The sequence below is a fragment of the Varanus komodoensis genome, unplaced genomic scaffold (genome assembly GCF_004798865.1).
Source record: "Varanus komodoensis strain SLA01 unplaced genomic scaffold, ASM479886v1 scaffold22, whole genome shotgun sequence".
NCBI lineage: Eukaryota > Metazoa > Chordata > Lepidosauria > Squamata > Varanidae > Varanus > Varanus komodoensis.
In genome coordinates, this window is record NW_025335606.1 from 20642076 (window position 1) to 20657019 (window position 14944).

Here is a 14944-nt window from a genome sequence, read left to right on the forward strand (position 1 = left end):
TGCAATAAGAGGTGATATGTTGGCCCCTTGTGTTCTCAGACTGTATTTACATGAACCTAATCTAGCTATGGTTAGCAGAAAAGTCTCCCTTTTGAAAATGAGCCCAACTGAATCCATGCAGTTCTTCTATAATTACCACACCTAATTCTTTTGCAATTACAAATACATACCAAATGCATTTCATACATGGCAAAATAGAAAATCAAAACGCTTTTAACTACAACCTATTGACAAAAAGCATCCTTTAATGAGATATGAACAAAAGTCTGTCTCTACCTTGAAATCATACTCAAAAAGCAATGCATTTTATAAAAAGGAGAAAACTGAGGCTTTAACGGTGATAACTCCCTAAACCAATAGCAAGCACTTTCTGAATGCCATCAATTAGGACCACAAACGTAAGTTTTATGTCGTCCCAGCTTTTTCAAAGTCGTGTAGAAGGGATATAAATGTACAAAGTGCATGGAAACACCAGAAAATTCAGCCTTTTATGTCCGAGTGGGTGGCCCTTAAAAGGGCCGTTAAACTTGTTAGCTGTACTCAGGAATACTTAACCGCCAAAGCCGTAGAGAGTGCGGCCCTGGCGCTTCAAGGCGTACACCACATCCATGGCGGTCACCGTCTTCCTCTTGGCGTGCTCGGTGTAAGTCACAGCGTCCCTGATGACGTTCTCCAGAAAAACCTTCAGCACGCCGCGAGTCTCTTCATAGATCAGCCCAGAAATACGCTTCACTCCGCCACGGCGAGCTAAGCGACGGATGGCAGGCTTGGTTATGCCCTGGATGTTGTCACGAAGCACCTTGCGATGACGCTTGGCGCCCCCTTTCCCAAGACCTTTCCCGCCTTTGCCACGGCCAGACATTTTCACAACAGCTCCCCAAAGAAAAACCACGACCTATGAGCTCAGGGCCCGCAAAAAGCTAAATTATATTATCGGAAAGCCGACCAGATGGAAAACTCCGCATTCAGGAGGCGGAGGCAACAAGTATTGTGCCTGTGCTACCATTGAACGCCGCTTCTCAATTTGCGCCAGTGAGCTGCAGGAACCGTTTAAACTAGCCAATCAAAAAGCACTAAAACTTTAGCGCTTTCGCTTTATTTCTGCGTCTGCGTAGGAGGGAGAGCTTTTTTTCCATTTTGATTGCACAACGTTCGTATTGCGAAATTAGGAAGGTGGAACAGAGAGCTTTGCTTCAGTGAGGTTTATGTGTAGGATTATGGAGATATCTCGATTGTGTAACAAAATTAAGCTTATGAAAAATGATGCGCTATACATGCATTTGCAGAAGTAAATTCTATTAAATTGAGTGGGGGCTTACCTCTAGCTAAAATTTGAAAGGATTACACCCTAAGAAGCCATTTCAAGAGAAACTGGATGCTCTGTCTTTAATTTCATAAAATGTGGGAATAAGAGGAGCTCACTCAGTTCTGAAGTGTGGGTGCTTCCTGTTCAACTTACAGGATCAGTTCTTGTTTTTTACATTAACTTCCGTATGTCAGGAGATTGTTAAGTCAGGCTCAGGTTCACAGCCTGTATATTTACATCCCACCTTTTCTGTTTATTTATATCAGTACAGGTTTGTTTCAACTTGCATTAAAAGCTGTCTTTCACTGCAATGATAGTTACTCTAAAAGTAATTTAGAGCATACATGACATGCAGGGAGGGGAAATGGTGGGCCTACATTATTTAACCTATGTAACCTGCTCAGGTATCTAATCACTATAAATGAGTTTGTGCTTGTAGACAAGAGAAGTGAGTGTATAGATCGTCATTTTAGGAGAAGGAAGGAATCTGTTCAAATTCATGGAGTTGAAGTTTATTATTTGACATTGGTAAGACAGAATCCTCAAACAATCCCACCTTACAGGATTGTTTTAATAAAATGGGATCACACACTTGCTTCCTTGAGAACTTTAGAAAAATTGCTTGGATGTCACAGCAGGCAGCCTGTTGTTAGAAGGGTTCAATACAGAAATTCCAATACTGGAACTGAAGAGTTCACCCTATCCCAGTTTTTAATGTCAACCTCAGCTTCTGAGCCATGTTAAATATGTTACTTGACAGCACACTATATCTATGCCCTGACCCAGCTTCTAAGGCATAACATTATCAAAGCACATACGATCCCTTCTTGTATCAGCATACCACTAATAGAAGTTCTAAAGACTTTCACTTTCCCTTTATCAGTTTAAAAATCATTAAATTCTTTTCCCACCAAACTCACCCATACACCCAGAGAAGATGCGGTATTGCTGTTGTTAGTCCAATGCTCAAAGACAGCAAATATTCTAGCCTACCACCTACTACTGATGTGACTTATAGCTGAGAACAAGATGTGTCTATTAAAGAGTAATAGACCTGTGAGGTTTCTCCATACATCTTTTGAGTCGAGAAATTCAAGAGCTGGGGGATTGTCTGAAACACAGGTCTGGCTATTAGATAGTCAATACCAAATGCTAATACCATTAGCATTTGTAAGGTGCCCAGAGAACCTTCTGGTTATGGGGCAGCATAGAAATGGAAATAAACCACCACTATTAATAAACCAGCTATTTCAAAGGCATACAGAAGCACACGAAGACACGCTTACTGCCAGCATACCCAGCTGAGCATGCTAGGTTTTCTCTATTCAAACACATAGGATCACACTTACAATAGATAAATTGCAAGAGACATGTGACAGAAGCGTTTATTACAAAGAAACATGAACTACAAAGTATCAGTGACAAGTTACAGAAACCGATGGAGTAACTCATGGAGCAAATTAAATGACTAAAGCTCTCTTAGGAGAAATTGGGTGGCTCTAAAAAGAGCCGTTAGGTTGTTGGTGAAGCATCGTGAGCTGTTTACTTGGAGCTGGTGTACTTGGTGACAGCCTTGGTGCCCTCTGACACGGCGTGCTTGGCCAGTTCCCCAGGCAGCAAGAGGCGCACAGCAGTCTGGATCTCCCGGGAAGTGATGGTGGAGCGCTTGTTGTAGTGTGCCAAGCGGGAAGCCTCCCCGGCGATGCGCTCAAAGATATCATTCACAAAGGAGTTCATGATTCCCATTGCCTTGGAGGAAATGCCAGTGTCGGGGTGCACCTGCTTTAGCACCTTGTAGACGTAGATGGAATAGCTCTCCTTCCTGCTTTTGCGTCGTTTCTTATCCCCCTTTTTCTGAGTCTTCGTCACCGCCTTTTTTGACCCCTTTTTGGGGGCAGGAGCAGACTTAGCCGGCTCGGGCATTATAGAAAGCTCGGAAGACTTTCTGCGTTCCAAACAATCCCGAAAGCACAAACACCACAACCTTTCTGATACCACGCACTAAAAGAAAACAGATTACTCACAACTCAACGAACGCGGAACCAGTGAAGGCTCTCGCTTGCTTTCCTCTATTTAAAGGCCCTGTATGCAAATGAAGGCACCTAAGCTGCAAGACTCTCATTGGCTGAGAGGACTCTTGATATCATCTCCGTTGCGCGCGCACATGCAAATCATAGGCCTGTGATCGTACCTGTTCCTATTGGCGAGAAAGAATTTCTGCTCGCTCGGTTGGCCAGGCTGGGGAATGTGTTTTCTCATTGGCTACGGGCGCCTGACGCCCGGCCAACCAATGAGAAATAGTATTACCAGGCCTTAGGAAGGCATAAAAGCCCCCCGCTTCGCCCCCTACTAATCAGTGCCTGCTCGTATTTTGTTCTGAGGGTGTTGTGCGGAAGGCAGTGGCGTGATCATGTCTGGTCGTGGGAAGCAAGGAGGCAAGGCTCGCGCCAAGGCCAAGTCGCGCTCCTCCCGGGCCGGGCTCCAGTTCCCCGTGGGCCGCGTGCACCGCCTCCTGCGCAAAGGCAACTACGCCGAGCGAGTGGGCGCCGGCGCGCCCGTCTACCTGGCCGCCGTGCTGGAGTACCTGACGGCCGAGATCCTGGAGCTGGCCGGCAACGCCGCCCGGGACAACAAGAAGACCAGGATCATCCCGCGCCACTTGCAGCTGGCCATCCGCAACGACGAGGAGCTCAACAAGCTCTTGGGCAAGGTGACGATCGCGCAAGGCGGCGTGCTGCCCAACATCCAGGCCGTCCTCTTGCCCAAGAAGACGGAAAGCCACAAAGCCAAGGGAAAATAAAAATTCGGTCGAAAGAACACGCTCCTCTTCGAACTTTGAAACCAAAGGCTCTTTTCAGAGCCACCCACAGTTCCACATAAAGAGCTGAATCAAAGTTTGCAAACGTTCGTAACCAATGAGAAAGGCAAAAAAAATTGGTTCAAAGCTTAGATGAGATAGCACATCTCTATGATACAAGCAAGGAAGCTGGCCAAGTACCTCAGGCAGAACTGTGCTTACGCTCAGTTTCCCGGTACCGTTCTCTGCAAGGTGCTTCTCTTCAAGGTGTGCTAGGAAGTCACCTCACGATGTACATGAAGACTGTACGGGGCGGTTGTGCTTGTTGACCACTAGGAGGATGCGCTTTCTGCTGCCCGCCCACACCTGTTTTGGAAGTAATTGGGGCGGTACGTAATTGGCAGAATATCTCCAAAACGTCTCGTTGACTCCCTTATTGCAATCTGAGGAAGACTTCTGTGTAATCACGCAAGTTTGCATACTTACCCCCCCCCCTTAGCAAAGGTCTTACTGGCTCTAAAAGGACGGTGTCAGCATGGTGGGACTGGATGACGAGGGGTTCTTGGCCAATCATTACGTAGCGCGGGATTTTCGAGCAGCCCTTCCTCCCAGCCTGTCACATAGCACCTTACAAGCTACTTTATTCACTTTGCTGAAGCAATCGTGTAGAGACTATTATCGTTGCCTCTCGGATTCACGTATGAGGTTCGGTGTCTACAGGGACTACCACCTAGTAATTGGGCATTCTGGAAGCAAGTTCTATTGACTCTCAAGTGGCACAGACTTAAGAACTAAGGAATCTCGCTGGACTAAATCAGTTCCATCTAGTCCAGCATTCCGTTCACACAGGATCCCACAGACAGGATGCGAGTGCAGCAGGACCCTCCCACCCATGTTCCCCAGCGACTGAGGAGATTGTGCTGCGTAAGAGGAAGGGATTGCTCTTGATCTCCCGGATAACCAGATTCGTGAGTATCGTTAGCAGAGTTGAGGGTTAGGGATGGGGTAACAAGGCGGAGTTAAATATTTAAAAAATCCAGACAAAACTTTTAAAAGATGACTTGATGTTTCGTTGAGTCTTAATTATAAATTCAGCGATGCATTTTTACATACTTTGCTCTCCTGACCAAAACGGAAGAAATTTTGCAATTATTTTCCATTCTCACTAAACTTTGCACGCGCACACTCAAGCTGGTTTATATAAAAGCTCTCAGGGACTTTGCCTCTCTCGGTGAGGCCGGCCCAGAGCGGGTTTGGGAGGGGAAATCGCCCTATCATCTCCGAACATTTAGTGAAGGTGGCGGGGATTTCCTTTGCTGAGCTTGCCCCGTATCCTCTCAGCTGGGAAGGGGGCAGCGCGCCCTTCAACCCTGTGAGATAAGCTCAGCCGGAAGAGATTGTATTTGCATTATCCAACATTGACCAAAGCGGAACTTCAGAGAACTGCTCCGAGTAAATCATGTAATCTGCCCCTTTACGAGTGAGTTCAGAGTAAATCTTGATGGAAACTTGAAGAACTTCAAGACTCAGAGGGCGTGAGAAACACTGAGGACCTTATCCAATCCTTTCCAAGCCCGCGAAATTCAAACTCTGACACTGATCCGTTCGAGTTCTCGACCAATCAGGAGAGGTGGAGTGGGCTATAAGTAGTCTGACCCGAAGAAACAACTTCCACACTTCAGTTCATACTTAGAGGGGTTGGCTGTTCTTTGCTGTTTCGTGGAGCGGCGATGGCTCGTACGAAGCAAACAGCTCGTAAATCCACTGGCGGCAAAGCTCCCCGTAAGCAGCTGGCTACTAAAGCTGCCCGGAAGAGCGCCCCGGCAACCGGCGGGGTCAAGAAGCCCCATCGCTACCGCCCTGGCACCGTAGCCTTGCGAGAAATTCGCCGATATCAGAAGTCCACCGAATTGCTTATTCGTAAACTTCCTTTCCAGCGCCTAGTTAGAGAAATCGCCCAAGATTTCAAGACTGATCTCCGCTTCCAGAGCTCGGCTGTGATGGCCCTCCAGGAAGCAAGCGAGGCTTACCTAGTAGGTCTCTTCGAAGATACCAATCTGTGCGCCATCCATGCCAAGAGAGTTACTATCATGCCCAAAGATATCCAGCTGGCGCGCCGCATCCGCGGAGAGAGGGCATAAGCAAGCCTCTATTGGTGTATCCAGTGACCCAAAGGCTCTTTTAAGGGCCATCCACATAACCAAAAAAGAGCTGCTGTCTGCTTTGCACAGTTTGCCTCTATAACTTTCCTAATGCATGTGGGGAGTTTTTCCCTATGTATGGGATGAGCAAGCTTTTTAGTACTGCAGAAGGAAAGTTTCTTAAAGTGAAATTCCTCCGGGTCACTAACCAGGTATCTACTTTTAAAGTGACACAGCTAGAAACACTCAATCTGTGTGTTTGAATTGTTGGTTGAGTGAGGTTCAGGACCCATGTTAATCTGCAATTGGCAGGTGCTAAGCAGACAATTGGGAATTAAAAAGTGAGCCTTAATATTACACTTTGTTCTTGCCAGACTGAAAGATGTGAGCTAGAAGTTGCATACTCTTGAGTGTGGTAGGCATGTGTGTGCACACATGTATGTGGGTTTCACATTGATTAATAAACTTAAAGGGTGCATTAATTAGGTGCTTTATATTTACAATATAAAGTACGTGTGCTTTCAAAATTGCAGATTGCAGGCCCTATTATAAGACAGCTGTTCATTAAAGAAGCTTGCCTATTATGACTAGCATTTTTATTCATTTTTATTTACTTTTTTATAGACTCTCATAATAGTCACATGGCTTTCTGGGCAGTATACACAATTAAAAACCACTAACAAAACAAAAAGCTTATCAAATATGTATGTAAAAACCAAACAGGCACACATTTTAAGTCATATGGAAAGAGATGCAAACTTAGACTAAAACATTGTGCAATCTGCCACAGCTTCTCACTGGCTGTGTGTGCATAAGTAACTTACCTTTCTTTCATCACAGAACTCAAAGCAATGTACATGGTTCATGTGCCTGGTCTTGAGTTAGCTGGAGTTTGCCTGCTCAGACACTACTCAAACCCAAAGCCTCCAAGTGTCCAATTATGATCTGGAGAACCTACATTGCTGTGTGAAGAAAGCCAGTGTCCCAACCAGGCAGCTTTTTCCTGGTAATGACAGAGCATGATGTTCCAGTGGGTGGGAGGTGCATCTGAGCCTCAAAGGGGCTTCACACATATCTCTGAGTTCCTGTTCATGAAAAGTATGGAGATATTTTCTGAGTATCCACATGAACAGATCTGAATGTGAATGTTGTTTATAAGTTGAGAGCCAGTGTGTGTAGTGGTTAGGAGCATGGGACTGGGACTCAGGTGATTTGGGTTCTAGTCCCCACTCAGCCATGGAACTCACTGGCAAGTCACAGACTCTCAGCCCATCCAACCCCACAGGGTTCTTGTGAGGATAAGATTGAGAGAAGAAGGAGAATAATTATGTAATGTGCCTTGAATTCCTTGAAAGGTAAAAAAAAAGGATATAAATACAATACGACGGCTTGACATTTGTTATGGCTGCCTGTGATGACTCTGTAGGTATGTTGAATTATAACTCTCATGATCGACACACAGTCAGCATGGCTAATGACTATGCCGTATGGTGATAAACATGTGTTAACACATTTGGAAGGCACCAGAATGGGGAAAGCTGCATGTATGTGTGTTTTAGCTTTGTTTGGAGCGCAGACCCCCTTGTGGGCAAAAAGAAGGCTTCTTCATGTAAGACCTACCTATGTTTCATCCAACCAAGCACCTGCAGATTCTTGCTAATACTTACTATTCCAAAGTGGTTAATTACCACTGGGAAGTTCACAAACAGAGCAAGCTGGGGCAAGGGCAGGGGATCCCCATAGTTTTGGCTCTGCTATACAGAGATGCATGGCCACTGGATATGGAGGATACACTTAGAAGAACTCATAGCTTAAAAAAAGAGTTGCTTGGTTGATGAACACCTTCTCCAATGTGCCCAGTAACTATGCTCATTGGGATTGAGGGGAGCTGAAGTATAAAACATGGAGGACAGCATGGGGGAAGATGAACTACTGTCAGGCTGGCAGAAGCCTTCTCCAGAGAGCTTGAAATAGTACCTTTCCCCCTACAGGGATATTGTATTTCGTGTATTCAAAGAACATGCAAACAAATTGAAAACAACCCCTTGGAGACATCCTGTTTTAACCTGAGAGTCATGTGGGACTGAATAATTGCAGACAAGGCATGTTTTCAAATGAAAATAAAATGCTGGAACCTGGCAGATACCAGTTTCTTGAATATATTTGATAAGTTTTGCTTTTGTTCTTCACCTCAGAATATTTGTGTGTATGTGCGTAGCCTAAGAGATTAATTTCATAGGCTAATCGACTACTTCACTGTGAGCCATTCTGAGCTATTCAGCGGAAAGGATGGGATATAAATGTTTTAAATAAATGAATAAATAATACTTCCTGGTATCTGTATGCATATATTTTTGAGATTTTTAATGTTTTCTTTACCACCCTCAGTTCTCAAGAAGAGGTTGAGTCATTCTCAACATGGGCCATGCCATATTTCTAGGAGGCCACAGTAAGTTTCTGAGGGGGCGGGGGGCGCAAACTGAATTGTCAGGCATGTGATCAATTTGACATAATCTTCCTATTTCATTCTCAGTGCTATTTTCAGCAGAACAAATATTGAAAATCACTACAATTTACAATACATATTTTAATGAAAAAGGAAGTCTGTAATAAATGAAATTTTATATTCATTAGAAACTAACCATATGATGCAGCTTAGATTTATAAATAGTGCAGATGGTAAAGTACCTTTTTTCCCAGCTAACAGTACTTTGAGAAGGGTCACAGAGCAAAGGAAGGCTAAGAACCCCTAATCTGAGCTAAATCAATGGAGGGTATGCAGCAAATATGGTTGGGAAATGAAAGCCTGGTTTTAAATATGACCTTACGTTTGTTTGATTAAATAAATTTACTGTCATGTCCTTTTACTGATGCTAGTAACTTGATTTTGCCTTTTAATTCCAGGTGTGGATTTAGGGCTGGCTAAGAATTTGAATTTGGATTTAGGGCTGGCTAAGATCCTTTTTGAACTCTGGATCACTGGCTTGTCATGGCAAAGGGGCTTGCGTAGCTCAATGAAGCTATGAGCTATGCTGTGCAGGGTCACCCAAGACAGACAGGTCATAGCAGAGAGCTCTGACAAAACGTGATCCACTGGAGAAGGAAATGGCAACCCACTCCAGTATCTTTGCCATGAAAACCCCACGGACAGTACCAAAAGGCAAAAAGATATGATGCTGGAAGATGAGCCCCTCAGGTCGGAAGGTGTCCAATATGCTACTGGGGAAGAGCAGAGGGCTAGTACTAGTAGCGCCAGAAAGAATGAAGTGACTGGCTCAAAGCCAAAAGGACACTCAGTTGCAGATATATCTGGTGGTGAAAGGAAAGTCCGATGCTGCAAAGATCCATACTTCATAGGAAGCTAGAATGTAAGAACCAAGGCAAGCTGGATGTGGTCAAACAAGAGATGACAAGACTGAACGTCGACATCTTAGGAATCAGTGAACTAAAATGGACAGGAATGGTGAATTTAATTCAGATGACCATCAGGTATACTACTGCGGGCAAGAATCCCTCCGAAGAAATGGAGTAGCATTCATAGTCAATAAAAGAGTAGGAAAAGCAGTACTGGGATACAATCCCCAAAATGACAGAATGATCTCAGTTCAAATTCAAGGCAAAACCATTCAACATCACAGTAGTCCAAGTCTGTGCCCCAACCACTGGTGCTGAAGAGGCTGAAGTTGACTGGTTCTATGAAGGCCTAACAGCACCTTCTAGAATTAACACCCAAAAATGATGTCCTTATCATCACGGGGGACTGGAATGCTAAAGTAGGAAGCCAAAAGATAACCGGAATAACAGGCAAGTCTGGCTTCCTGCTTCTGGCAGGGCAAAGGCTGGCAGAATTCTGTCAAGAGAATACGATGGTCATAGCAAACACTCTTTTCCAACAACCCAAGAGACAACTCTACACATGGCCATCACCAGATGGTCAACACAGAAATCAGATTGACTATGTGCTCTGCAGCCAAAGATGGAGAAGCTCTATACACTCAGTAAAAACTAGAGCAGGAGCTGACTGTGGCTCAGATCATGAGCTTCTTGTTGCAAAATTTAGACTTAAATGGAAGAAAGTAGGGGAAAGCACTAGGCCGCTCAGGTATGACCTAAATTATATTCCTGATGAATATACAGTAGAGATGACAAATAGATTTAAGGAATTAGATCTGATAGACAGAGTGCCTGAAGAACTATGGATGGAGGTTCGCAACATTGTATAAGAGGTAGCAACTAAAACCATCCCAAAGAAAAAGAAATGCAAGAAAGCAAAATGGCTGTCTGAGGCAGCTTTACAAATAGCTGAGGAAAGAAGGGAAGGGAAAGGCAAGGGAGAAAGAGAAAGATACACCCAATTGAATGCAAAATTCCAGAAAATAGCTAGAAGAGATAAGAATGCCTTCTTCAATGAACAGTGCAAAGAAATAGAAGAAAACAATAGAATAGTGAGGACCAGAGATCTCTTCAAGAAAATTGGAGATATGAAGGGAACATTTCATGCAAAGATAGCTAAGTTATGCTCAAAATCCTACAAGCTAGGTTCTAGCAGTATGTGGACCAAGAACTACCAGGAGTAAAGGCAGGATTTCGAAGAGGCAGAGGAACTAGAGATCAAATTGCCAACATACGCTGGATCATGGACAAAGCTAGGGAGTCCCAGAAAAACATCTACTTCTGCTTCATTGACTATGCTAAAGCCTTTGATTGTATGGATCACAACAAATTGTGGCAAGTTCTTAAGGAGATGGGAGTACCAGGCCATCTTATTTGTCTCTTGAGAAACCTATATGCGGGTCAAGACACAACAGTGAGAACTGGACACGGAACCACTGATTGGTTCAAAATTGAGAAAGGAGTTTGGCAAGGCTGTATACTGTTGCCCTGCCTATTTAACTTATATGCAGAGCACATCATGAGAAAGGCGGGGCTAGATGAATCACCAGTTGGAATTTAGATTGCTGGGAGAAATATCAACAGCCTCAGATATGCAGATGATACCACTCTCATGGCAGAAAGTGAAGAGGAACTAAAGAGCCTCTTGATGCGGGTGAAGGAGGAGAGAGCAAAAATTGTCTTGAAACTCAACATTAAGAAAACTTAAGATCATGGCATCCGGTCCCCTCACTTCCTGGCAAATAGATGGGGAAGAAATGGGGGAAGTGACAGATTTTATTTTCCTGGGCTCCAAGATCACCGCAGACGGGGACTGCAGCCAAGAAATTAAAGGACGATTGCTCCTCGGGAGGAAAGCTATGGCAAATCTAGACAGCATACTAAAAAGCAGAGACTTCACCCTGCCAACAAAAGTGTGTATAGTCAAGGCCATGGTTTTCCCAGTTGCAATATATGGCTGTGAAAGCTGGACCATAAGGAAGGCTGAGCACCGAAGAATTGAGGCCTTTGAATTGTGGTGCTGGAGGAGACTCCTGCGAGTCCCTTGGACCACAAGGCAATCAAACCAGTCAGTCCTAGAGGAGATCAACCCTGACTGCTCTTTAGAAGGCCGGATACTGAAGATGAAACTCAAATACTTTGGCCACCTAATGAGAAGGAAGGACTCCCTGGAGAAGAGCCTAATGCTGGGAACAACTGATGGCAAAAGAAGGAGGGGACGGCAGAGAATGAGGTGGCTAGATGGAGTCACTGAAGCAGTTGGTGTGAGCTCAAGTGGACTCCGGGGGATGGTGGAGGACAGGAAGGCCTGGAGGAATGTTGTCCATGGGGTTGCAATGGGTCGGACACGACTTCGCGACTAACAACAAGATTTTGAAGGGCCCTTGAGCGAGGCACCCTCCATGTTTTGTTCTCTTGGTCAGTCTCCCTTCTTGCACAACCATGGTCACTAGCAGCTCTTGCTCCCCCTCCTCTTCCTCATCATGGCTGCCACTTGGTTGGTTGCTTGCTTGACTGGCAGAAAGCAAGCATGGAAGCAGCAACATACCCTGCTTCTCCTTCATTTTCAGGGCCTGAGTGTGAGGTAGGTGAACAAGCAGTTTGTAACAGGGAAGAGAAGGGGCAGGTTCAGGAGGGCTATACTGGGGTATGGGCTCTTTTGCAGGTGCAAACCAGTATCAGCTCTGCTTGGATGACTGAAATGGGCATTTCTTCCTCAAACATCACACAGGGACCAGGGGAAAGGAATGGAGGTGGACAGGGAGGTAAGCTTTGCTTGTCATCCCTAGTCATGTGTCTGACATGGCCAAAGGTGGTGGGCTCAGCCACTGCCTGCCCCGCAAAAGTAGTTCCCTGGAACCGCCGCAGCTGCAGTTGGGGTGAGCTGGGGTTGATAGGACTGGGGAATTGCAGTAGAGCAACATTTCTTCTGCACTCAGTTGGGTCACTACAGATGGGACACTGAACAGAGAACAGCAGGGAAATCATTGGCGTGTTCTGTTCTCCCACACACAGAAGCTGGGAGACATCCAGCTGGGTAAAGAGGGTTTTTTTGGTCTTCCCAGGAAATCCAACAGGGAGAAGGGAATACAAGCATCCTTGACTCATAAAACTAGTTTACTGGCTGGGGAGTGAATTGGGCACTGCTTCCTGCTGCACATCACACAAAAGTGAGGATGACACCAGGGCAGTGAACTAACCAGAATGCAGCTCAGCCCAGTACATATTTATTCCTTACCAGAATAGCTTTCATTCTTCTACTAGCTAGGAAAAACTGCTGCTGTTACAGATACTTCTGAGTATTAAATAAAGTAGCCCTATTATAAATCCCACAGTTTTGGGTCTCATCTCTTTAGTCATCACTGTGTCCTCAACAATACATGTGATACCCTTTCTGAGGATGTGGAATATGCCATGTAAAAGCCAAGTGTATTATAATAATTCCTTCTAGTAGCAAGTCCAGGTGGTGAGTGCAGACTCGTTCAAAAAGGAATGTCTTCCAGACCTATCTAAAAATCAAGGTAGCTGCAGGTCAATTGAACGTTAGTTCAAGAGGTTTGGAGCCACTGCTTACAAGGCACTTCCTGACCTTCATGTGGGGTACTTAGGAAAGACCCTCAATGTCGATCTTAGCGTAGGCAAAGGATATCCATTAGATTGGGGTGAGCACAAGATAGCTTCCAGAAGCCCTTCCTAGCATGGTAAGGGATGCTGGGAGCTGACATTCAAAACATCTGGAGATCTATCCCCACTCCCACCCTGTTTTAGATGCCATCATCCCAAGCTTTTTAAAGGCTTTTAAGATCAGGACTTTAAATGGGGACTGGAAATGTTGCCGTTTCATCATTATCATCATCACTGGGCTTGTCCTGAGGGCTTTAGCTATAGGGCAACCCATACATCAATACATAAACATTGATAATATTTAACCCGTGCAACAGTGGAGGTGTGTTTGGCTCTTGCAGCTTTACTGTGTACCAGAAGAAGCTGCTGGGCCTTCTTCAGACACAGCCAGACAAAGTGCAATGAGGAATACTTTGGAGGTACCCATGCTCTGATTCGCTGTCCCACTTTACTCCCTACCTGCAAACATAGCTATAAATGTTCTAGTCTTTCATAGCACCATTCAGGAAGGTGTCCATTATCCTACCACCACCTCAGTCTAAATGTTGTGAGGTTCTTGTTGCTATCTGGCTGGAGCACTCTTGTTCTTCTGGGATTGGGATACATGCCAACATCTGGTTGCCCCACTAACCTCATTCAGCATTGATGAATGGGATGATGGGAGCTTAAGTTATATCCAACAATCTGGAAGGCACCAAACTGAGGAAAGGTCTGCTAAGGGATACCCCTAATTGAACTCATGTGAGTTCATATTCAGGACCGACCATATTCCATTGTTCTGCGGTTAACTTCTGTCTTGAAGTCCAACTTGCCCAGTGACCCTTGTCTCCCATCATATCCTATGGATCAAGAAACTATTCTATTTTCTCCTCATCAAGGCCATCTTGCAGAAGAAGTAGAATGGCCTCCACTGTGCATTTATTGCTACTATCCCATGCTTCCTCCTGGGAGCTTGCATCCCCCAAGCCCATTTTATCCTTGCAGCTTATTCTGCAAAGTGCCTGTGGCTAAGAGATAGTAGCCCCCAGGTCATGCAGTGGGTATTAGGCTGCCTAGAGAAATTCACCCAGATTGGCCTTAATTTTAGCCATTAAATGCAGCAAGATTAAACTAAGAAGGATAGCGAGCACAATCCAACCAAAGCTGAATATGGGCATGTCATGAGCAGAGCTGGCTGGAGCCAGGGGTCAGACTAGATGGCTTGGGAGACCCCTTCTGACTCGCTCTGTTTCTATGTTTCTATGAATACTTCCTTTAAAATCCCATTAAGATCATTAGTGAAGATTTAAACTTGTCCCTCTTGCTGAACAAGGATCTTTTAAGTCTTTGGTTTTTTGTTGTAGTAGGCCTAACATTCTGAATACAACTCTGAGTGCACCTAAAGACACTCTGAAATGGAGTTCCTACCTTTCAGTTTTCTACATTCTGCAGTTAAGAAAGGACAGAAGACCTCAGCCATAAGGAGAAGAAACCAATGAATGCAAGGTGTGCCAGCAGCCATGGGAGCAGCTAGATGAACATTATAGCGACCAGAAGCAAATGAGGATAGAGCAGCTTCACCTCTCAGTCATCCAGAAAAGGGAATTTTGGCTGGTTTGCAGCACACATAGGTGGATCATGCATGTGCCAGCATATCTTTTAGTCAGTCACTGTTAAAATATGGGAGATGCAACCTTCATTGCC

General features: G+C 44.9%; 4 protein-coding genes across 4 annotated transcripts; 2 read left to right on the top strand and 2 right to left on the bottom strand.

Moving 5' to 3' along the window:
• Positions 1-225: 225 nt before the first annotated feature.
• Positions 226-912, bottom strand: LOC123023952 (histone H4). Its single transcript, XM_044431095.1, has one exon. The coding sequence runs from the start codon at positions 860-862 to the stop codon at positions 551-553; it is 312 nt and encodes a 103-aa protein (XP_044287030.1). The 5' UTR covers positions 863-912; the 3' UTR covers positions 226-550.
• A 1765-nt stretch (positions 913-2677) lies between these two features.
• On the bottom strand, positions 2678-3366 carry LOC123023950 (histone H2B 5). Its single transcript, XM_044431094.1, has one exon. It carries the CDS (start codon positions 3227-3229, stop codon positions 2849-2851), a length of 381 nt encoding a protein of 126 aa, XP_044287029.1. The 5' UTR covers positions 3230-3366; the 3' UTR covers positions 2678-2848.
• Positions 3367-3661: 295 nt separating this feature from the next.
• LOC123023947 (histone H2A type 2-C) lies at positions 3662-4112 on the top strand. Its single transcript, XM_044431091.1, has one exon. It carries the CDS (start codon positions 3717-3719, stop codon positions 4104-4106), a length of 390 nt encoding a protein of 129 aa, XP_044287026.1. The 5' UTR covers positions 3662-3716; the 3' UTR covers positions 4107-4112.
• A 1707-nt stretch (positions 4113-5819) lies between these two features.
• LOC123023945 (histone H3) lies at positions 5820-7491 on the top strand. Its single transcript, XM_044431089.1, has one exon. It carries the CDS (start codon positions 5834-5836, stop codon positions 6242-6244), a length of 411 nt encoding a protein of 136 aa, XP_044287024.1. The 5' UTR covers positions 5820-5833; the 3' UTR covers positions 6245-7491.
• The last annotated feature ends 7453 nt before the right edge of the window (positions 7492-14944 follow it).

Excerpts from the sequence above, each read along its gene's own strand:
- LOC123023947 (XM_044431091.1), top strand. The coding sequence starts at position 3,717 with ATGTCTGGTCGTGGGAAGCAAGGAGGCAAGGCTCGCGCCAAGGCCAAG.
- LOC123023952 (XM_044431095.1), bottom strand. The coding sequence starts at position 862 with ATGTCTGGCCGTGGCAAAGGCGGGAAAGGTCTTGGGAAAGGGGGCGCC.
- LOC123023950 (XM_044431094.1), bottom strand. The coding sequence starts at position 3,229 with ATGCCCGAGCCGGCTAAGTCTGCTCCTGCCCCCAAAAAGGGGTCAAAA.
- LOC123023945 (XM_044431089.1), top strand. The coding sequence starts at position 5,834 with ATGGCTCGTACGAAGCAAACAGCTCGTAAATCCACTGGCGGCAAAGCT.